Source organism: Solanum lycopersicum, chromosome 9, assembly GCF_036512215.1.
Source record: "Solanum lycopersicum chromosome 9, SLM_r2.1".
Classification (NCBI taxonomy): domain Eukaryota; kingdom Viridiplantae; phylum Streptophyta; class Magnoliopsida; order Solanales; family Solanaceae; genus Solanum; species Solanum lycopersicum.
In genome coordinates this window covers 51,690,522-51,704,169 of record NC_090808.1, presented here as the reverse complement: position 1 = coordinate 51,704,169, position 13,648 = coordinate 51,690,522, and the positions used below count along the sequence as shown (strand labels likewise).

At 35.2% G+C, this 13,648-nt stretch overlaps 1 protein-coding gene and 1 long non-coding RNA gene across 2 annotated transcripts; both read left to right on the top strand.

The window, feature by feature from the left end:
- Positions 1-303: 303 nt before the first annotated feature.
- On the top strand, positions 304-10,537 carry LOC101252716 (uncharacterized). Its single transcript, XM_004247028.5, has 6 exons — positions 304-753; positions 2,462-2,526; positions 2,638-2,924; positions 9,251-9,322; positions 9,408-9,470; positions 10,188-10,537. The coding sequence occupies exons 1-6, from the start codon at positions 647-649 to the stop codon at positions 10,230-10,232; spliced, it is 639 nt and encodes a 212-aa protein (XP_004247076.1). The 5' UTR covers positions 304-646; the 3' UTR covers positions 10,233-10,537.
- A 1,567-nt stretch (positions 10,538-12,104) lies between these two features.
- Positions 12,105-13,311, top strand: LOC101252428 (uncharacterized). Its single transcript, XR_011211408.1, has 2 exons — positions 12,105-12,312; positions 12,401-13,311. It is a non-coding gene; the product is annotated as an uncharacterized lncRNA (long non-coding RNA).
- The last annotated feature ends 337 nt before the right edge of the window (positions 13,312-13,648 follow it).

Below are 13,648 nucleotides of genomic sequence, written 5' to 3'. Positions count from 1 at the left end.
ATATAGACTATTCCATGATTTACTACAAATATCTACTTCCTTTAAAACATCTACTAGATTATTTTATGGTTCACTACATATATTTAATTCCTTTAAAATATATAAAAGAAAAATCTATTAACATAATCTTCTACTCTGAAATATATAAATATTTTTACAAGATACTTATTTAAATGACTAGATTAAATTATTCTAGAAACTATGATATTTGATCTTCAAAAGAAATCGCTTTAGATATTTTCACATAGAGAAAATGCAATTGTAGCTAGCTTAAATTTCAAATTTTTAACTAATGTAAACAATATATCTATAGTAGCTAATTAACTGATATATGTCATAATTTTCCCCATTTAATTTTTTTGTCCAAACCCATTCATCGCCCATTAACCCGAATCTTTAACCCATATCATCGAGAGAGTAGGCTGAATCGCGGTTCTTTTGATTTTTATTATTATTATTATAAGCTGAGCAGAATAATATCTGCCGAAAAACCTCTCGTGAATTAGTTCCCCCAAAATCCCTGTCTCCTCTCTATTTCCACTTCTCAATTTCCTCCAATTCGTGTCTGTAAAAGGTGAAAGTTCAATTAGGGTTAAGGTTAGGGTTCCGTGCTAAGAATCGAGTGCGGGGCCATTCGGAGAACACGATGTACGCCGATCGGGTGGAGGCAGTGACAAAGAGGTCGATAAGGGATAGGCTTAACGGCAACACTGCTGATGATTTCGCTCGTCGTAGACAAGTTACCGGCAAGAGGTTTTCCCCTTTTTCTCTCCTTTTCCGCTTACATTTATTATTACTTCTGATTTTTGTAACTTCTAGCTTTTTTCATGTCTTTCTGTTTGTGTATATGTATTTGGTCAGATGTGTTATTTATTACTTTAAGTAGGGTTTTTTCTTCAATCCAGTACAGGATTGGTATTCAGAAGAACAATATTCTCCTTCTGCTTGCTGTAGAGATTTTCTGTCACGGTTTTTGTTGTTACCACGTGAGACGTGTGTAAATTGTAATAGCTCCCTAAAGTTAGTTTTTCTTATTTTTATTAGATAGTATTTACTCCCTTCCATGTCTTTTTATTGTTCTTGACTAGGCATGGGTGAGACTTGAGCTTTGTGCTTTAAAACAAGCTAGAAAATATTTATATTGCTATCTATACATTATCTGCAAGAAGTTTAAAATTGATTTTTTTCTAAATATGGAAAGCTGTCAACAAGGGTGTCATACCCTACTCTCCCTCTGATATGTCCTCATTCTTTTTAGGCCAGACTAAGAAAGAAGGTGTGCACATTTAACGGGACAGGGAGTAGCAGTCTAAGTTTTATTGGCAAACTTTTGATAGGATTCTAATTCTTTTGGGCACAATTCTTTCAATTAAATGTGGTTTAGGAATTTGAATATTTGTGAAAACTGTGAATACCTGTTAAACAGTGTCATTGAGAGCGTTTGTGTAATTGTCAATTTTCTTCCCGGAAGTGTCATCGTTGCTTACTTGGCCTTCCTCCTTGTTGCTTCTGTATGGCCTATTAGAAGTCTAACTGAATAAATTCCTTTTGGAGCTCTGGATCCTCGAAGATTGGACTGTCTGCCTGACGTTCAAAAACATTAAGTTTGAGTTGATCTAATGTTTAGTTCCGGGAGATGCATTATTTTTTTTTGTAAAGATTCTATGAACTCTAACAATACTATCTTGTAAAGCCCTATTCTTGTAAAGATTCCATGAACTCTAACAATACTATCTTCATCCATTACAACCTGTAGATTACACCAAAAGCCATGAACAATTTGTATTTATGCTGCTGTATAATAACTTTCTTCCCTTCAAAGCCTCTCACATTTCTTGGGAAATGCATTCTATAAATGGGAAATGAACAAGATAGCTAAAAAACTGTTATTTGCTAAGTTGCTTGGACTTGGGTTTTGGTTTCTGATACGGGTGCGGATCTAGAGGTTGGATCCTTCTGATCTAAATTTTAAGATTTAGGTGTACGGGTCTAGGCATGGATACGGGTGCGGGGATTTGGCTAAAAATAATTCAAATGTAAAAATAGAGTTGTAAAAATATGCCTTAACTATTGTGGACTATTTGGAAGGAAAGGTATGCAGGGATTTTCGAGAGCAAGTTCCAATATGTAATTATTATCAAGTACAAATGCATTTCTTTACTGAATATTATTAGAAATCAGTGTATTTGTCTTCGAAGTTCTCTATTGATTTTGGTCAAAGTACCGATGAATCGGTTGACCATATCTGGTATGGATCCCACACTCACACCCACACCCATGTCGTGTCGACATGGGTGCGGCATTGAAAGTGAAGAGGCCACACAACTAGATTATTTGTAAGGTAATAGTGATGATAAAGTATATCAAATCATGCTTGCCTTTTTTTTTTTTGTAGCTTTTAAGCCTTCCATGGTGGAGTCCTATTAACTTTCTGGTTCAATTTCTGTAATCTATTTTGTAGGCACAGAGAAGAAGATGACAAATGGGAGCATGATCTTTACGAGCGTCATGAGCTTCCAGGATCAAGTACGGTGTTGTTTGATACCATTAGGTTCAGTTAGATATTACTTATTCATTAGGCAATATACTTGTGATTGCTCCACTAAAATTTTTGACATCTTTTATGGGCATTCACAGGCCAGAGAATCGGTGCTAAGGATCTTCGTCTGAAACTACAAAAGAAAAGTGTCCAACAAGCTACTCAAAGTGTTAAAGGTTCTGTCTCTGGAGGTGTCCGGGATCTGCGTGAAAAGCTTTCTGGTACTGTATACTCACAAAAAGTGGAAACTGATCCCCCCAAAGCAAAGCTGAAGGTGGCTCCTGAAATAAGCAAACATGTCAGGAGAAGTAGCACAGCTGAAGCTCCTGCCATGGAGACAAAAAAAATTGCCAGCACAGTTTCAAAGAAGAAGTCCCAGCAAAAGGCAAGATCTCCTTACTCAGATTAGTTTCACCAATAAGTTCCTTGTTAATAGCGTTACTTCTTTATCAAATGGTGATATTGCCAATAAAATGTGAGCAGACACAGCCTGATCCCCAGTAAGAAAAGGCGATATACTCTCAGAATTTTCCCACACAGAAGGGTAATAGAGTCTCTAGACAAAAGTAACATGTGGTATGAATTACATGATACCATCTTCCTTTATTTCCAGTTCTTTTGTTATTAACTCCTTACATTTTGTTGCTGGTCTTGTTATTGTTCAGTGGGTCAGTTTCCTGCTTGGAACAATGTCATGGCAATAGGGTTTTATAGTACGCCCTATAAATATACAATTCAAATAAAAATTTAATTTAATATTAGAAAAAATATTAATTTAATAAAATAAAATCATTATTTGATTAAAAAACGCAACTTTTATGTTCTCTAGTGATGGTGAATAAGATTTGTAGTGGTGGTGGTAGTGGCTAGTAATGGTGGTGCTGAAAGCTATGATGGTACAAGTGGTTGATATTGGAGTGACTATTATGATGGTGGTGATTGGTAGTACTGGTGTTGGTGAAGTTAATTTATGTTAGTAGTTGGGTGGTGACTGAAGAATGTGGTGGTAGTTGGCGGTGGTTCTAGTTGTGGTTGAGATGGTTACAATAAGGATTGACCACAATGGTGGTAGTGGGCTGATGGTGGTGGCGCTGAAGAATGTGTGTGATGGTTAACAAAGTGTTGGTGCTAGTTCGCGGTAGCGCTAGTTGTGATGGTGGAGTTGGCTGGTAGTAGGTATTGGTGGTTGATAGTGGTGGTGGAGATGGCGACAATGGATATAGTATAATACGAAGGTGGTAGATTGTGATGACAAAGGTGGTTAGTGGTGATGTCAGGTGATTATGGATGGAGTGGTGGTGAATATTATATTGCACACAAATACCTCTTAATGATATTAAGACTTAGTTCAAGATCGTAGTGATTAAGACCTATTCAGACCAATTAAGTGCTTCAATCTTAATGAAAACAAATGCACTTAATGGCCTAATTCAGGCCTCCACTAAATGCAAGCAAATGATGCCTAACTATTTCCCCCAAAAGCAAATGTTCCAGCTTTTAAGAAGATCAACAGTATTTTTAGGCACACACCGTTGATTCCCACAACATTGAGTAATAGTTTCCATAGTTGGATAGTAAAAGAGAAATGAAGATACAAATGGCTATTAGTTTCAGTGTCCAAAAAAAATGGCTATTAGTTTCTGTGGTTGTCTTGCAAAACTAACATCTGGAGCATAGTTGGAACCTCATTCTTCTCAGCCTTTCTTGAGTCAAAACTGCCTGTCTCGCCACCAACCAAGTGAGACAAAAAAAAAACTATGAAGGGGCAATTTTTTTCAAATTGGCTTCCATGGATAGCCATCAATCTGTTGGACACAGTTACCAATTATCAGATTGGCAGACTTGACTGGGAAATTCCCATCTCTATAATGATTTCACTGCACCTCTGCATCTGTTAACCCCCTGAAAATCCTCCAGAGTCTCTAAGAACTCCAATGTTCCTTCAATTTCCCAATCATTTAGAGCCCTCTAGAAGGTAATGTTCCACCCTGGCATCTCCTAAACAGTGTTGTCAAAAGCAAAAAGCGCAAAAGAGCTCTAAGGTACGTCGAGGCTTTAAGTGCAAAGCTTTGCGCAAGTAAAGCATGTGATTTAATGTAAAAAGGCGCAAAGAGAGAATAAAATACAAATATATATTTACTCCAAGACTGATAATTTATAAGCATGAATGACAAATATAAGAACAAAGAAATTGAGAAATAATTAGTATAAAGTGAAATAACAACTGCTTAGTGTTATCTCTTCAGTAGAGTTCATTGGCAAGGAAAAGTATGTCTTAGAACCTTGATGATGACACTGAAGTGCACATTGAGCAAGGGGGAAGCACTCAACACATTTTGAACCTTGTACCAGGGTTTAACCGCACCTTTGATAACACTGCTCCTTAATTATGGGTAAATAAAAGCATATGGGTTGATTGAGATACTGAACAAATCAGGAAAACAATCTTGCAAATACGCATGCCTTAATCAGTTGACTGAATGTAGAACAAGGTCTTTCTACCATTATCAACCTAGATGCTAGAGTTCTCTGCTTCATCAAAAAAAAAAAAAGATGTTAGAGTTCTCTAAAAACAAATTCCAGTGTTGTCTAATGGATCTGCACACCCCTATAGACCATAAGGGTTGTTAACATGAAGTGTGAACCACAACCTTTCCTGACCATACTTGTCGCAAATTACCCTTCTCGATAAGCTATTCTCTTTCATATTATACCTGCACAACTATTTCATCAAAAGACTAGTATTTTGAGCATTTAAATCCCTAATTCCCAGGCCTCCTTTTTATTTGGTAGTGATTAGATTAGAGACTTCCACTAGATCAGGTGCATAACTTGTTCGTCCTTGTTTTGTTTGCCAAATGAAATTTCTCTTTAAAGCATCAATTCTAACCCTTGCCTGGTAAGGGGAACAAAGACATCACATAAGTTGGTAAAGCATCGAACATACTATTAACCAAAATAACTATACCACGAAAGATAAATACTGACTTGTCCAGCTAGCCAATCTCTTCTCACATCTTTGAATCACTTTATTCCATATTTCAATGACCTTGTTTTGGAAACCTAAAGAGAGACCCAAATATACCGTTGGTAGGGTCCCAGCTCACATCCCAAAAGTGCTGCCAATGACTGGAAATTGTCAACCACATCAATTAGAAAACGGAAGCAGGACAAATATACTATCACAAATAGTATGTCAATAGCCTCCGTTATACTTCAAGATTGTATACACCCTTACCATCAATCTTTTGGGTTGTGTATACCCTTAAAGCTAACGGATGGACACATGGCTCAATCTCAATAATTTTCCCTATTTTATATTAAAATTTTTATCCAAAATTAAAAAAAAAGCCCATCTTTTTTTTTAATTTTATTTTAAACCCATTCCACCCACAAACAAAATAAGATAACCCTTCATCTTTCTTTGTAATGGATCATCAGTGGTCCCTTGCTGACCAAAAAAAAAAAAGAAAACTTTCATCTTCAAGAATGAGGCCAGTGCATCCTCCCAAAAGTTTCAAAGAATAACAGTGTACCAACCCCTTTCGACAACACAAATTGATCATGAAGGTAAAAATCTTAACATGGAATGTAAGGGGGTTGAACAATGAGGATAAAAGGAGACAAAAAAAAATCCTTGGTTCAGGGGGAGCAATACATCTATGAATTCATAGAAACTAAATTATGGGGACAACTTTGGGGAACAGATGGGTTGGAGGGGTATGGGTGGACTCCATTGGTAGAAGTGGTGGAATCATTGTATTATGGGACAAGAGGGAATGGAAAGGGGAGCTCATCGACAGTGGCATTTAGATGCTCCCTTATAAACTATTTGGGATCAGCCAAGACTTGACTTGGTGTCTTCCTGTTGTATATTCAGAGTGTGACAGAAAAGAAAGAGAAGAGTTGTGGTGGGAGATCTCAGCTATTAGAGGAATATGTGAAGGGCCCTGGGTGATTTTTGGGGACTTAAATGTATCCAGATTTCCCTCTGAAAGGACAAACTATAACAGAATAACCAGAGCCATGGCTGATTTCAACCAATGCATAAATGATCTTGAGTTACTGGATCCACCTCTTTCCGGAGGTTATACATGGAGAAGAGGTCAAAATCACAGTTGTGCCACAAGAATAGAAAGATTCTTGTTCTCTTCCTCAGGAGGAAGGATTCATAGACAAAGTGAGAGAATGGTGGAGCGGCTTCAATTCCACTGGCTGAATTGATTTTCAATTGGCTAAGCTCAGTCAATTGAAAGTCAAGATCAAAGAATGGAGCAAAGCTAACAAGAACAACTGGAAGGAAAGTAAAAATCAGATTCTGTCACAAGTGGAAATCTGGAATCCATTCAGGATCTCAAACTTTTGTACAGATGATGAACGGTTGGAGAAAATTCAGCTGGCTATGGAGTTTGAAGAGGTGTCCAGAAATGAGGAAATTTCTGGAGGTAGAGATCCAGGGTACAACGGGTCAAAAAATGGTGACAAAAACACCTGGTACTTCCACGGAATGGCCAATGCTCACAGAAGATTCAACTCCATTGACAGCCTCAAAGTCGAGGGTTGAAGTTACTGATCTTGAAGAAATAAAAATTCCATAGTGAGCTTCTATCAGGAACTCTACAAGGAGTCTGAGAAAGCCAAAAGGTACACTTAGTTGGATGTTGAGTTATTCACCATGAGGACTAGGGACATCGTAGAAAAAAGTCCTAACTATTTGTAATCAATCATTTATCACTTGGTGCAGGAAAGGTTCTTCGACTGAAGCCCGAGTCGACTTTTTGGAGTTTAAGAAGGTTTAAATCATTGCCCACTTAATACATTGTTTCCTTTTTTTAGTGGTGCACCCATGCTCAAGAAATTCTAGATTCGCCTCTGAATTGTCAAAAAGCATAAAAGGTTTTGAGGGCTAGGTATCAGTTCCCACTTAATAAATTTTTTTCTTTCAGTGGTGCACCCATGATATAGAAATCCTAGATTCGCCCCTGAATTTAACTCTTTATCTTCTACAAAAACTGAATTCGACACACACCTTTCATCAGAATAGGGTGTTAGTCTCTTACTATCTCCAAAACACTGTGACACCTCTCCAAAATAGCGATTAGGGTTCTTGTTGAAATTGCCTTCATTTGTCCCGGTGACTTTCATCACCGGAGGGCTTTCACACCATATCTGCATTTCAAAGCTCTGCTCGATCTCGACACTACTCGGATTCTTCTCTAGAGAACCTTTTACCTTAGTTCTGGCCTATTTCAGATGATTTTTTAGAAGAGTATCTTCTTTCGTTTCTATCCCTCCACATTTCCCCCCTATTTCCTTGACAAGGTGGTTTTATGCAGGTGGCTTCCTCAAGCTGAAATTTAATGTGGTCTATTTCCTAGGGATTGATGTAGTGTTTTTTTTGTTTGGAGCAAAACTTACTGAAATTTTCTTTCAGAAAATTAAAAGAAAAAATAAAAGCTTATCATAGTTAGGAAAGAGTAATATGGACTGACGACCTAGTACTTTTTGTATCTCATGGAGTTTGCACATAAAGGAAGCAACACATCATGTTCCTCTATACATGTCCAAGGTTATCCTTGATTACGAACAACAATTATACATTGAAAAGCCGGCAATGAGAAGAAATATTTGAAATAAAAATCATGTCAATCTAGTCCAGAATTTTCAAAAATCTCTGATTCTGTTTTAATGGATAAATTTTGTCTTGCTACATTTTAAATTCACTATTCACAATCACTAATATATCATTTTATCAAGTAGATTCAATTTCATTCAGAACAGTGGTGTCCTGGCCAGTTTCAAGTGCCTATACTATTCTGCTAGATACCTGCTACCTTCCCCTGGTGCTGATATCGAGTAAGTCTCCCCGCCAAGGCTTTGGCATATGGGAAGAAATCACTAAAAGCTGTCTCCCTTGGGTTTCATCCACTGTAGTGCCATTGTCCCGAGGCCATGACCTTTGGTGCTTCGCCTGTTTGTCAGTAATATTCATTATTCCATGTTACCCTCATCAAGGTGGGCATCTTGGTGCACAACTCGCGACTATTAAGTGTTTTCTCAACCTAAGTGCTTGATGTACATTGCACTTACCTTGAGTTTACGTCTCTGTAATTGAGTCCTGCTTTTACAACATTGTGGCATGCACCACAGCTGTGAACTTATGTCCAAACTTTATCCCCAACTCATTTTGTGAATTTCATGGTCTAGTCAAATCATGCTTGCATTCGGCAACACCACTTTCGTCTGTGCTGGTTTACAATAGAAACAGGAATTAAACTAACACTTATATTGTTATCTATAAGACATCATGTAGATTCTATGATTTCTTTCCAGTCTTACCATTCAACGTCTTTCAACACACTTTCACATGTTCTGCAGCATTTTTATTGCTACCTTATTGCTGTTTAGTGACATCGTGTGTGGTGAGCATATTGCATTCGATCTGCAAATCTCATATTTCTATAGCTTCTTTAATTTTTTTATGTGCAATTAGACCTACTCTGCATTTCTTACTACTGTGTAATCGGTGGTTGACTTGTGGCTGTCGCTGTTCATTCTACGTGTCTTAGGACTCTGGTTCTTTACGCTAATGTTATCAGCTAATCACAGAATAAACAAAAATGGGTGAAAACTACTCAAGCATGTTCATTTGCTATTCCAGCATACAGTGTGGACTGCTCTTATATATAAAGGTTTATGCATTTGGTGCAGGCGGAATCAGTGGATAATTTTCTACAGTCATTGGGTCTTGAGAAGTATGCAATTACATTTCAAGCTGAAGAAGTATGTAAATCACTGCTGCTCTTTCCTTTTTAATTTAGTTTGAAGTCCTGCAGAATTTCACCTTGTCCCTGTTCTTTTCTTGTAGGTTGATATGGCTGCTCTTGTGCACATGACAGATGAAGATCTAAAAGCTATAGGAATACCAATGGTAAGTATCATAATTTTGTATGAGGATTCATTTGAAGATTGTGACCTCCTGTTTTTCATTTTCTTGTTAATTTTTTGGTTATGAATGGGATGAAAAATCTTAATGGAGAAGGTTTAAGTAGCAATTGTTTTTGATAAGAGATTTTCCAATTAAGTGCTTCTTGGAAGCTATTAAGTTTGACTGTCTTGATAATCATGCTGATTCGAGAGATTAGGATTTTCAAGGGTTAGGCCAAAGGATTCTTGAGTAGCACATCTTTGGATTTGCATTTCAGAGTCAACCCTGACCACGTGAGGACTTTCAGTGAAAAACCTCTGTAACCTTTTAGGCTTCTCTAGAAAGATGACAATTGACATATTTCTCATTTTGGAAACTATTTATTCATAGCATCCCCATTTTACCTTAATGGCATGTCTTGTTGCGATTCACTTGATGGAAAAGTTCATTGTCTTGTAAAGAGAGAAAATAAAATCATGTTGAACTCCTCTCACCATTATTCATTTAAAATGATATTTGTGGTACTTCACACACACACACACACATACACACACATATCAAAAGTCCTTTTATTTCTTAAACTCAATAATCTTTTTTTTTTTTCCAATTGGGTTGGGTGATGGGCACAGAGGTGTGAATCTGTACTAGTGAAATGGCACGGGCAGTGGTCTTTTCTATTACGTGCTGATTGAAAGGTTTTTTACATTTTGGTTGTTTCAGGGTCCAAGGAAGAAGATAATATTAGCACTGGAGACTAGAATCTGATAATCCTTTGCTGGGGTTTTTCTATGGTCAGAAAGCTTGTGTTTTAACTGTACAAGTCTCTTTCTGGGATTTATTTCTTTTCAAGTGTTTTTGGGTTTTATCAAAGTAGTCAAGTGTGGTTAATGAGAGGAGCTCTCTACAGCATGGGAAAACATTTAATGATGAGTGAGCATATTAATTTAATGGATTCGTTGGTTGCTTTGCTTGTAACTTGGAAACCAAATCTTGCTTTACATTTAGTTTAGTAGCGCCATTATCTCTTCATTTCTCCTGAAGATAAGTTGATATATTATTTTTGCTGTGAACTCTTTATGTTTTCCTGTCGAAATAACTCACATAAATCATGTATTTAAGATGCTAATTTATAATACATGAATCTATTATTTTATATACAAGATACAATTTTTAATTACAGAATACAATAAATCAATTTGGGTACATTTTCTTTTGCTGAGTTGTATAAAAGAAGAACAATTTGAGAAATTCAAACTATATGTCCGATTAAAATTTCAATTTCAAATCAATTTAATCATAATTATGATTTTATATCTCATATCCAAATGAGCCGTTAATGTTGTTTGGTAATTACCATCAAATCTATGTTTTTAGATTGGTTAATTTGCAAGTCCTTGTACGTAAGCGACTTTGGTTATTTTGATGTGTTCTATGAACACATTTACATAAATGATTTAACCATTAATATGAATTGATTCAAATTAAGACAACAAATAGAGACAAATTTGAGATTTAAACTTTATGAGTTGATCGATCAAGGATCTTCAACATTTAAATTTGACCTAATTGTATTTTTAAAGTTATGAATTTTGGTATATCATTTGTTGCAATTTTAATAAATTCTTATTTATAAAGTTTGCTTCACATAAAAAATATTAGACTCAAGATAAATTCGATGTCCCAACTCTACTTTTGCCTCTAACATGAATGTTCAATTTTAAGGTTCAAGTGTGATCTATCAGAAGTAATCTTATTTCAAATATTTTAAATTTAAAACGTATAATTACGAATATAAGATACTTATCGATCATCGACCATCAAAAATGATAGCAATACTTCATATGTATGAAGTAGAAAACTTACGCAATAAAGATTTTCTTAGCAATTAAAATTGATTTGGGGAAACTTCTAAAATGTGTGTATTTTAAAACGTGTTTTTGAATTCTTTATAGTTATAGCAGTTTGTGTATAAGTAAAGATTTAAGTTCTTTTATTAGTATTAGAGTAGTAGTTTGCGTTTATTCAAATTTTTCCCCAAAAAAAAGAACTTGAGAAAAACAAATTTACGTAAAAAATGTGTACAAATTTACATTATGATAAATTTAATAATAATTTTCAGTCCTAAATTACTGTTAGAGATTTTAGTTTAGAAAACTTACATTTAACAAAACACACTCCCATCACAAGATAAAATATGTGTATCAAAATATTTAGGCATCAAATATTCATTACTCCTCCGTTCGCTTTTACTTGTCACTTTTGATCTATTAAGAAAAATAATTATTTTATCCACACGACCACACCCTGGACATTAAATACTGCATATCATTTTTGAAGATCTAATATTAAACATTATTCATGAATAGAGATAGTTAAGTAAAGTATATATATCAATAATTATTTTCTTAATGAGTGTATCAAGTCAAACAATGAAAAATAAATACAAATTATTATTTAATTATAGTTAAATAATATATGCTTATTTTTCAAAACTATTAAAAATATTTTATTTAGTGTACATCATTAAGGTAGATAAATTGACCTATACTACGTCAACTAAAAAAAGAAAAAGAAAAATTAAAGCTGAGAAAATATAATTAATTATGTGGCGTGGCAGTTGGTCAAGATAAGTGAAGTGACCATTTATCAATGTCTATTAGATTCAGTTCTTATATTATAAATATAACCCCATGTTGCATCAATTTCTTCATCCTTAAATTAAAATAACTAAGCTTTAAAGTAAAAAAAATGATCGGTTCCAAGGCATTTTTATTTCTTGGCATTTTTTTGGCAATTTTTTCAATGATAAGCTCTGAGGTTATTGCTAGAGAATTGGCTGAGACTTGTAAGATTATTTTTTCCTTTTGCTAATTATTTCTTTGAAATATTGGATTTCTTATCTAATTTTTAAATGTCACATTTGATATTTGTAGCAATGAAACCGGATAACAAGAATGACTATGTACACAATGATGAATATAATGACATTGACGGATATCTAGGTGATGAACGTGGTGAATATAAAAATGGATATAAATTTCCTGGTGGTAGATATTATCCTCCGCATGGTGGATATAAATCCCCATATGATGATTATAACAACACGTATAAACCTCCACATGGTGAATACAACAAAGGATATAAATATCCAGGGTGGGGATATAACACTCCACCTGACGGATATAATCCTTCCGGAGGTGAATACAAGTCCTCACATGATAAATATAAGCCCCCACATGGTGAATATAACAATGAATATAAACGACATGGTGATGGATATAAATCTCCTGGTGGTGAATATAAACCTCCATATGATGAATATAACAACGGATATAAACCTCCAAGTGGCGGATATAAGCCCCCATATGACGGATACAACCCTCCAAGTGATGAACACAATCCCCCACATGACAAGTATAAACCCCCATTTGGCAAATATAACCCTTCAAGTGGTGAATATAACCCCAACATGACAAATATAAACCCCTTAGTGATGAATATAAATATCCAGGTGATAAATATAACTCCCCATGTGACAAATATAAAGCCCCAAGTGATGGATACAATCCTCCAAGTAGTGGATACAACCCTCCAGGTGGAGGCCACGAATAAGTAACTAACCAATTGCCTCACAACCAATCATCATGTAATATTACAAAATCGTTGACCATAGTGGCAAGATGTATAATAATAATAGTCTTGCTACTCTAAATCTTGCAACAAAAATCGTATGAATAAAATGTCATTGAGTTCATACGTATGATTGGTCATGTAAAATTTTTCTTATACAATATAATACACTATCTTGTGATAACATATTTTCATAATGCAAGTTATTATTTAATATGTTGTATCTTGTTGATGATGAACATATATTTCTTCTTATTTCACTACTTATGTAGTATTAAACTACTCCCCCATCCCTAACTATATGATGATTTTCACTTCTTGAAATTTAAAGTATATAAACCTTAACCAACTAAGATATTAAAATATACTTTTTTCATCATTTGACATTAGAAGAATAGTAATTTATAGTACATTTGATGAACCGATAATACAATCTACTCTAAGATGAAAAGAAAAGAAATTATAAGAACCCTTAAGACTGGTCAACGGAACGGGACGTACCGGTACCGTTCCGTTTCGATTGCCTACGGGATGGAACGGGATAGTCTGAA

Coding starts and splice junctions, on each gene's coding strand:
- LOC101252716 (XM_004247028.5), top strand. CDS start 647: ATGTACGCCGATCGGGTGGAGGCAGTGACAAAGAGGTCGATAAGGGAT. Junction 2,527..2,637: donor TCATGAGCTTCCAGGATCAA/GTACGGTGTTGT, acceptor GGGCATTCACAG/GCCAGAGAATCGGTGCTAAG. Junction 2,925..9,250: donor AGAAGAAGTCCCAGCAAAAG/GCAAGATCTCCT, acceptor CATTTGGTGCAG/GCGGAATCAGTGGATAATTT.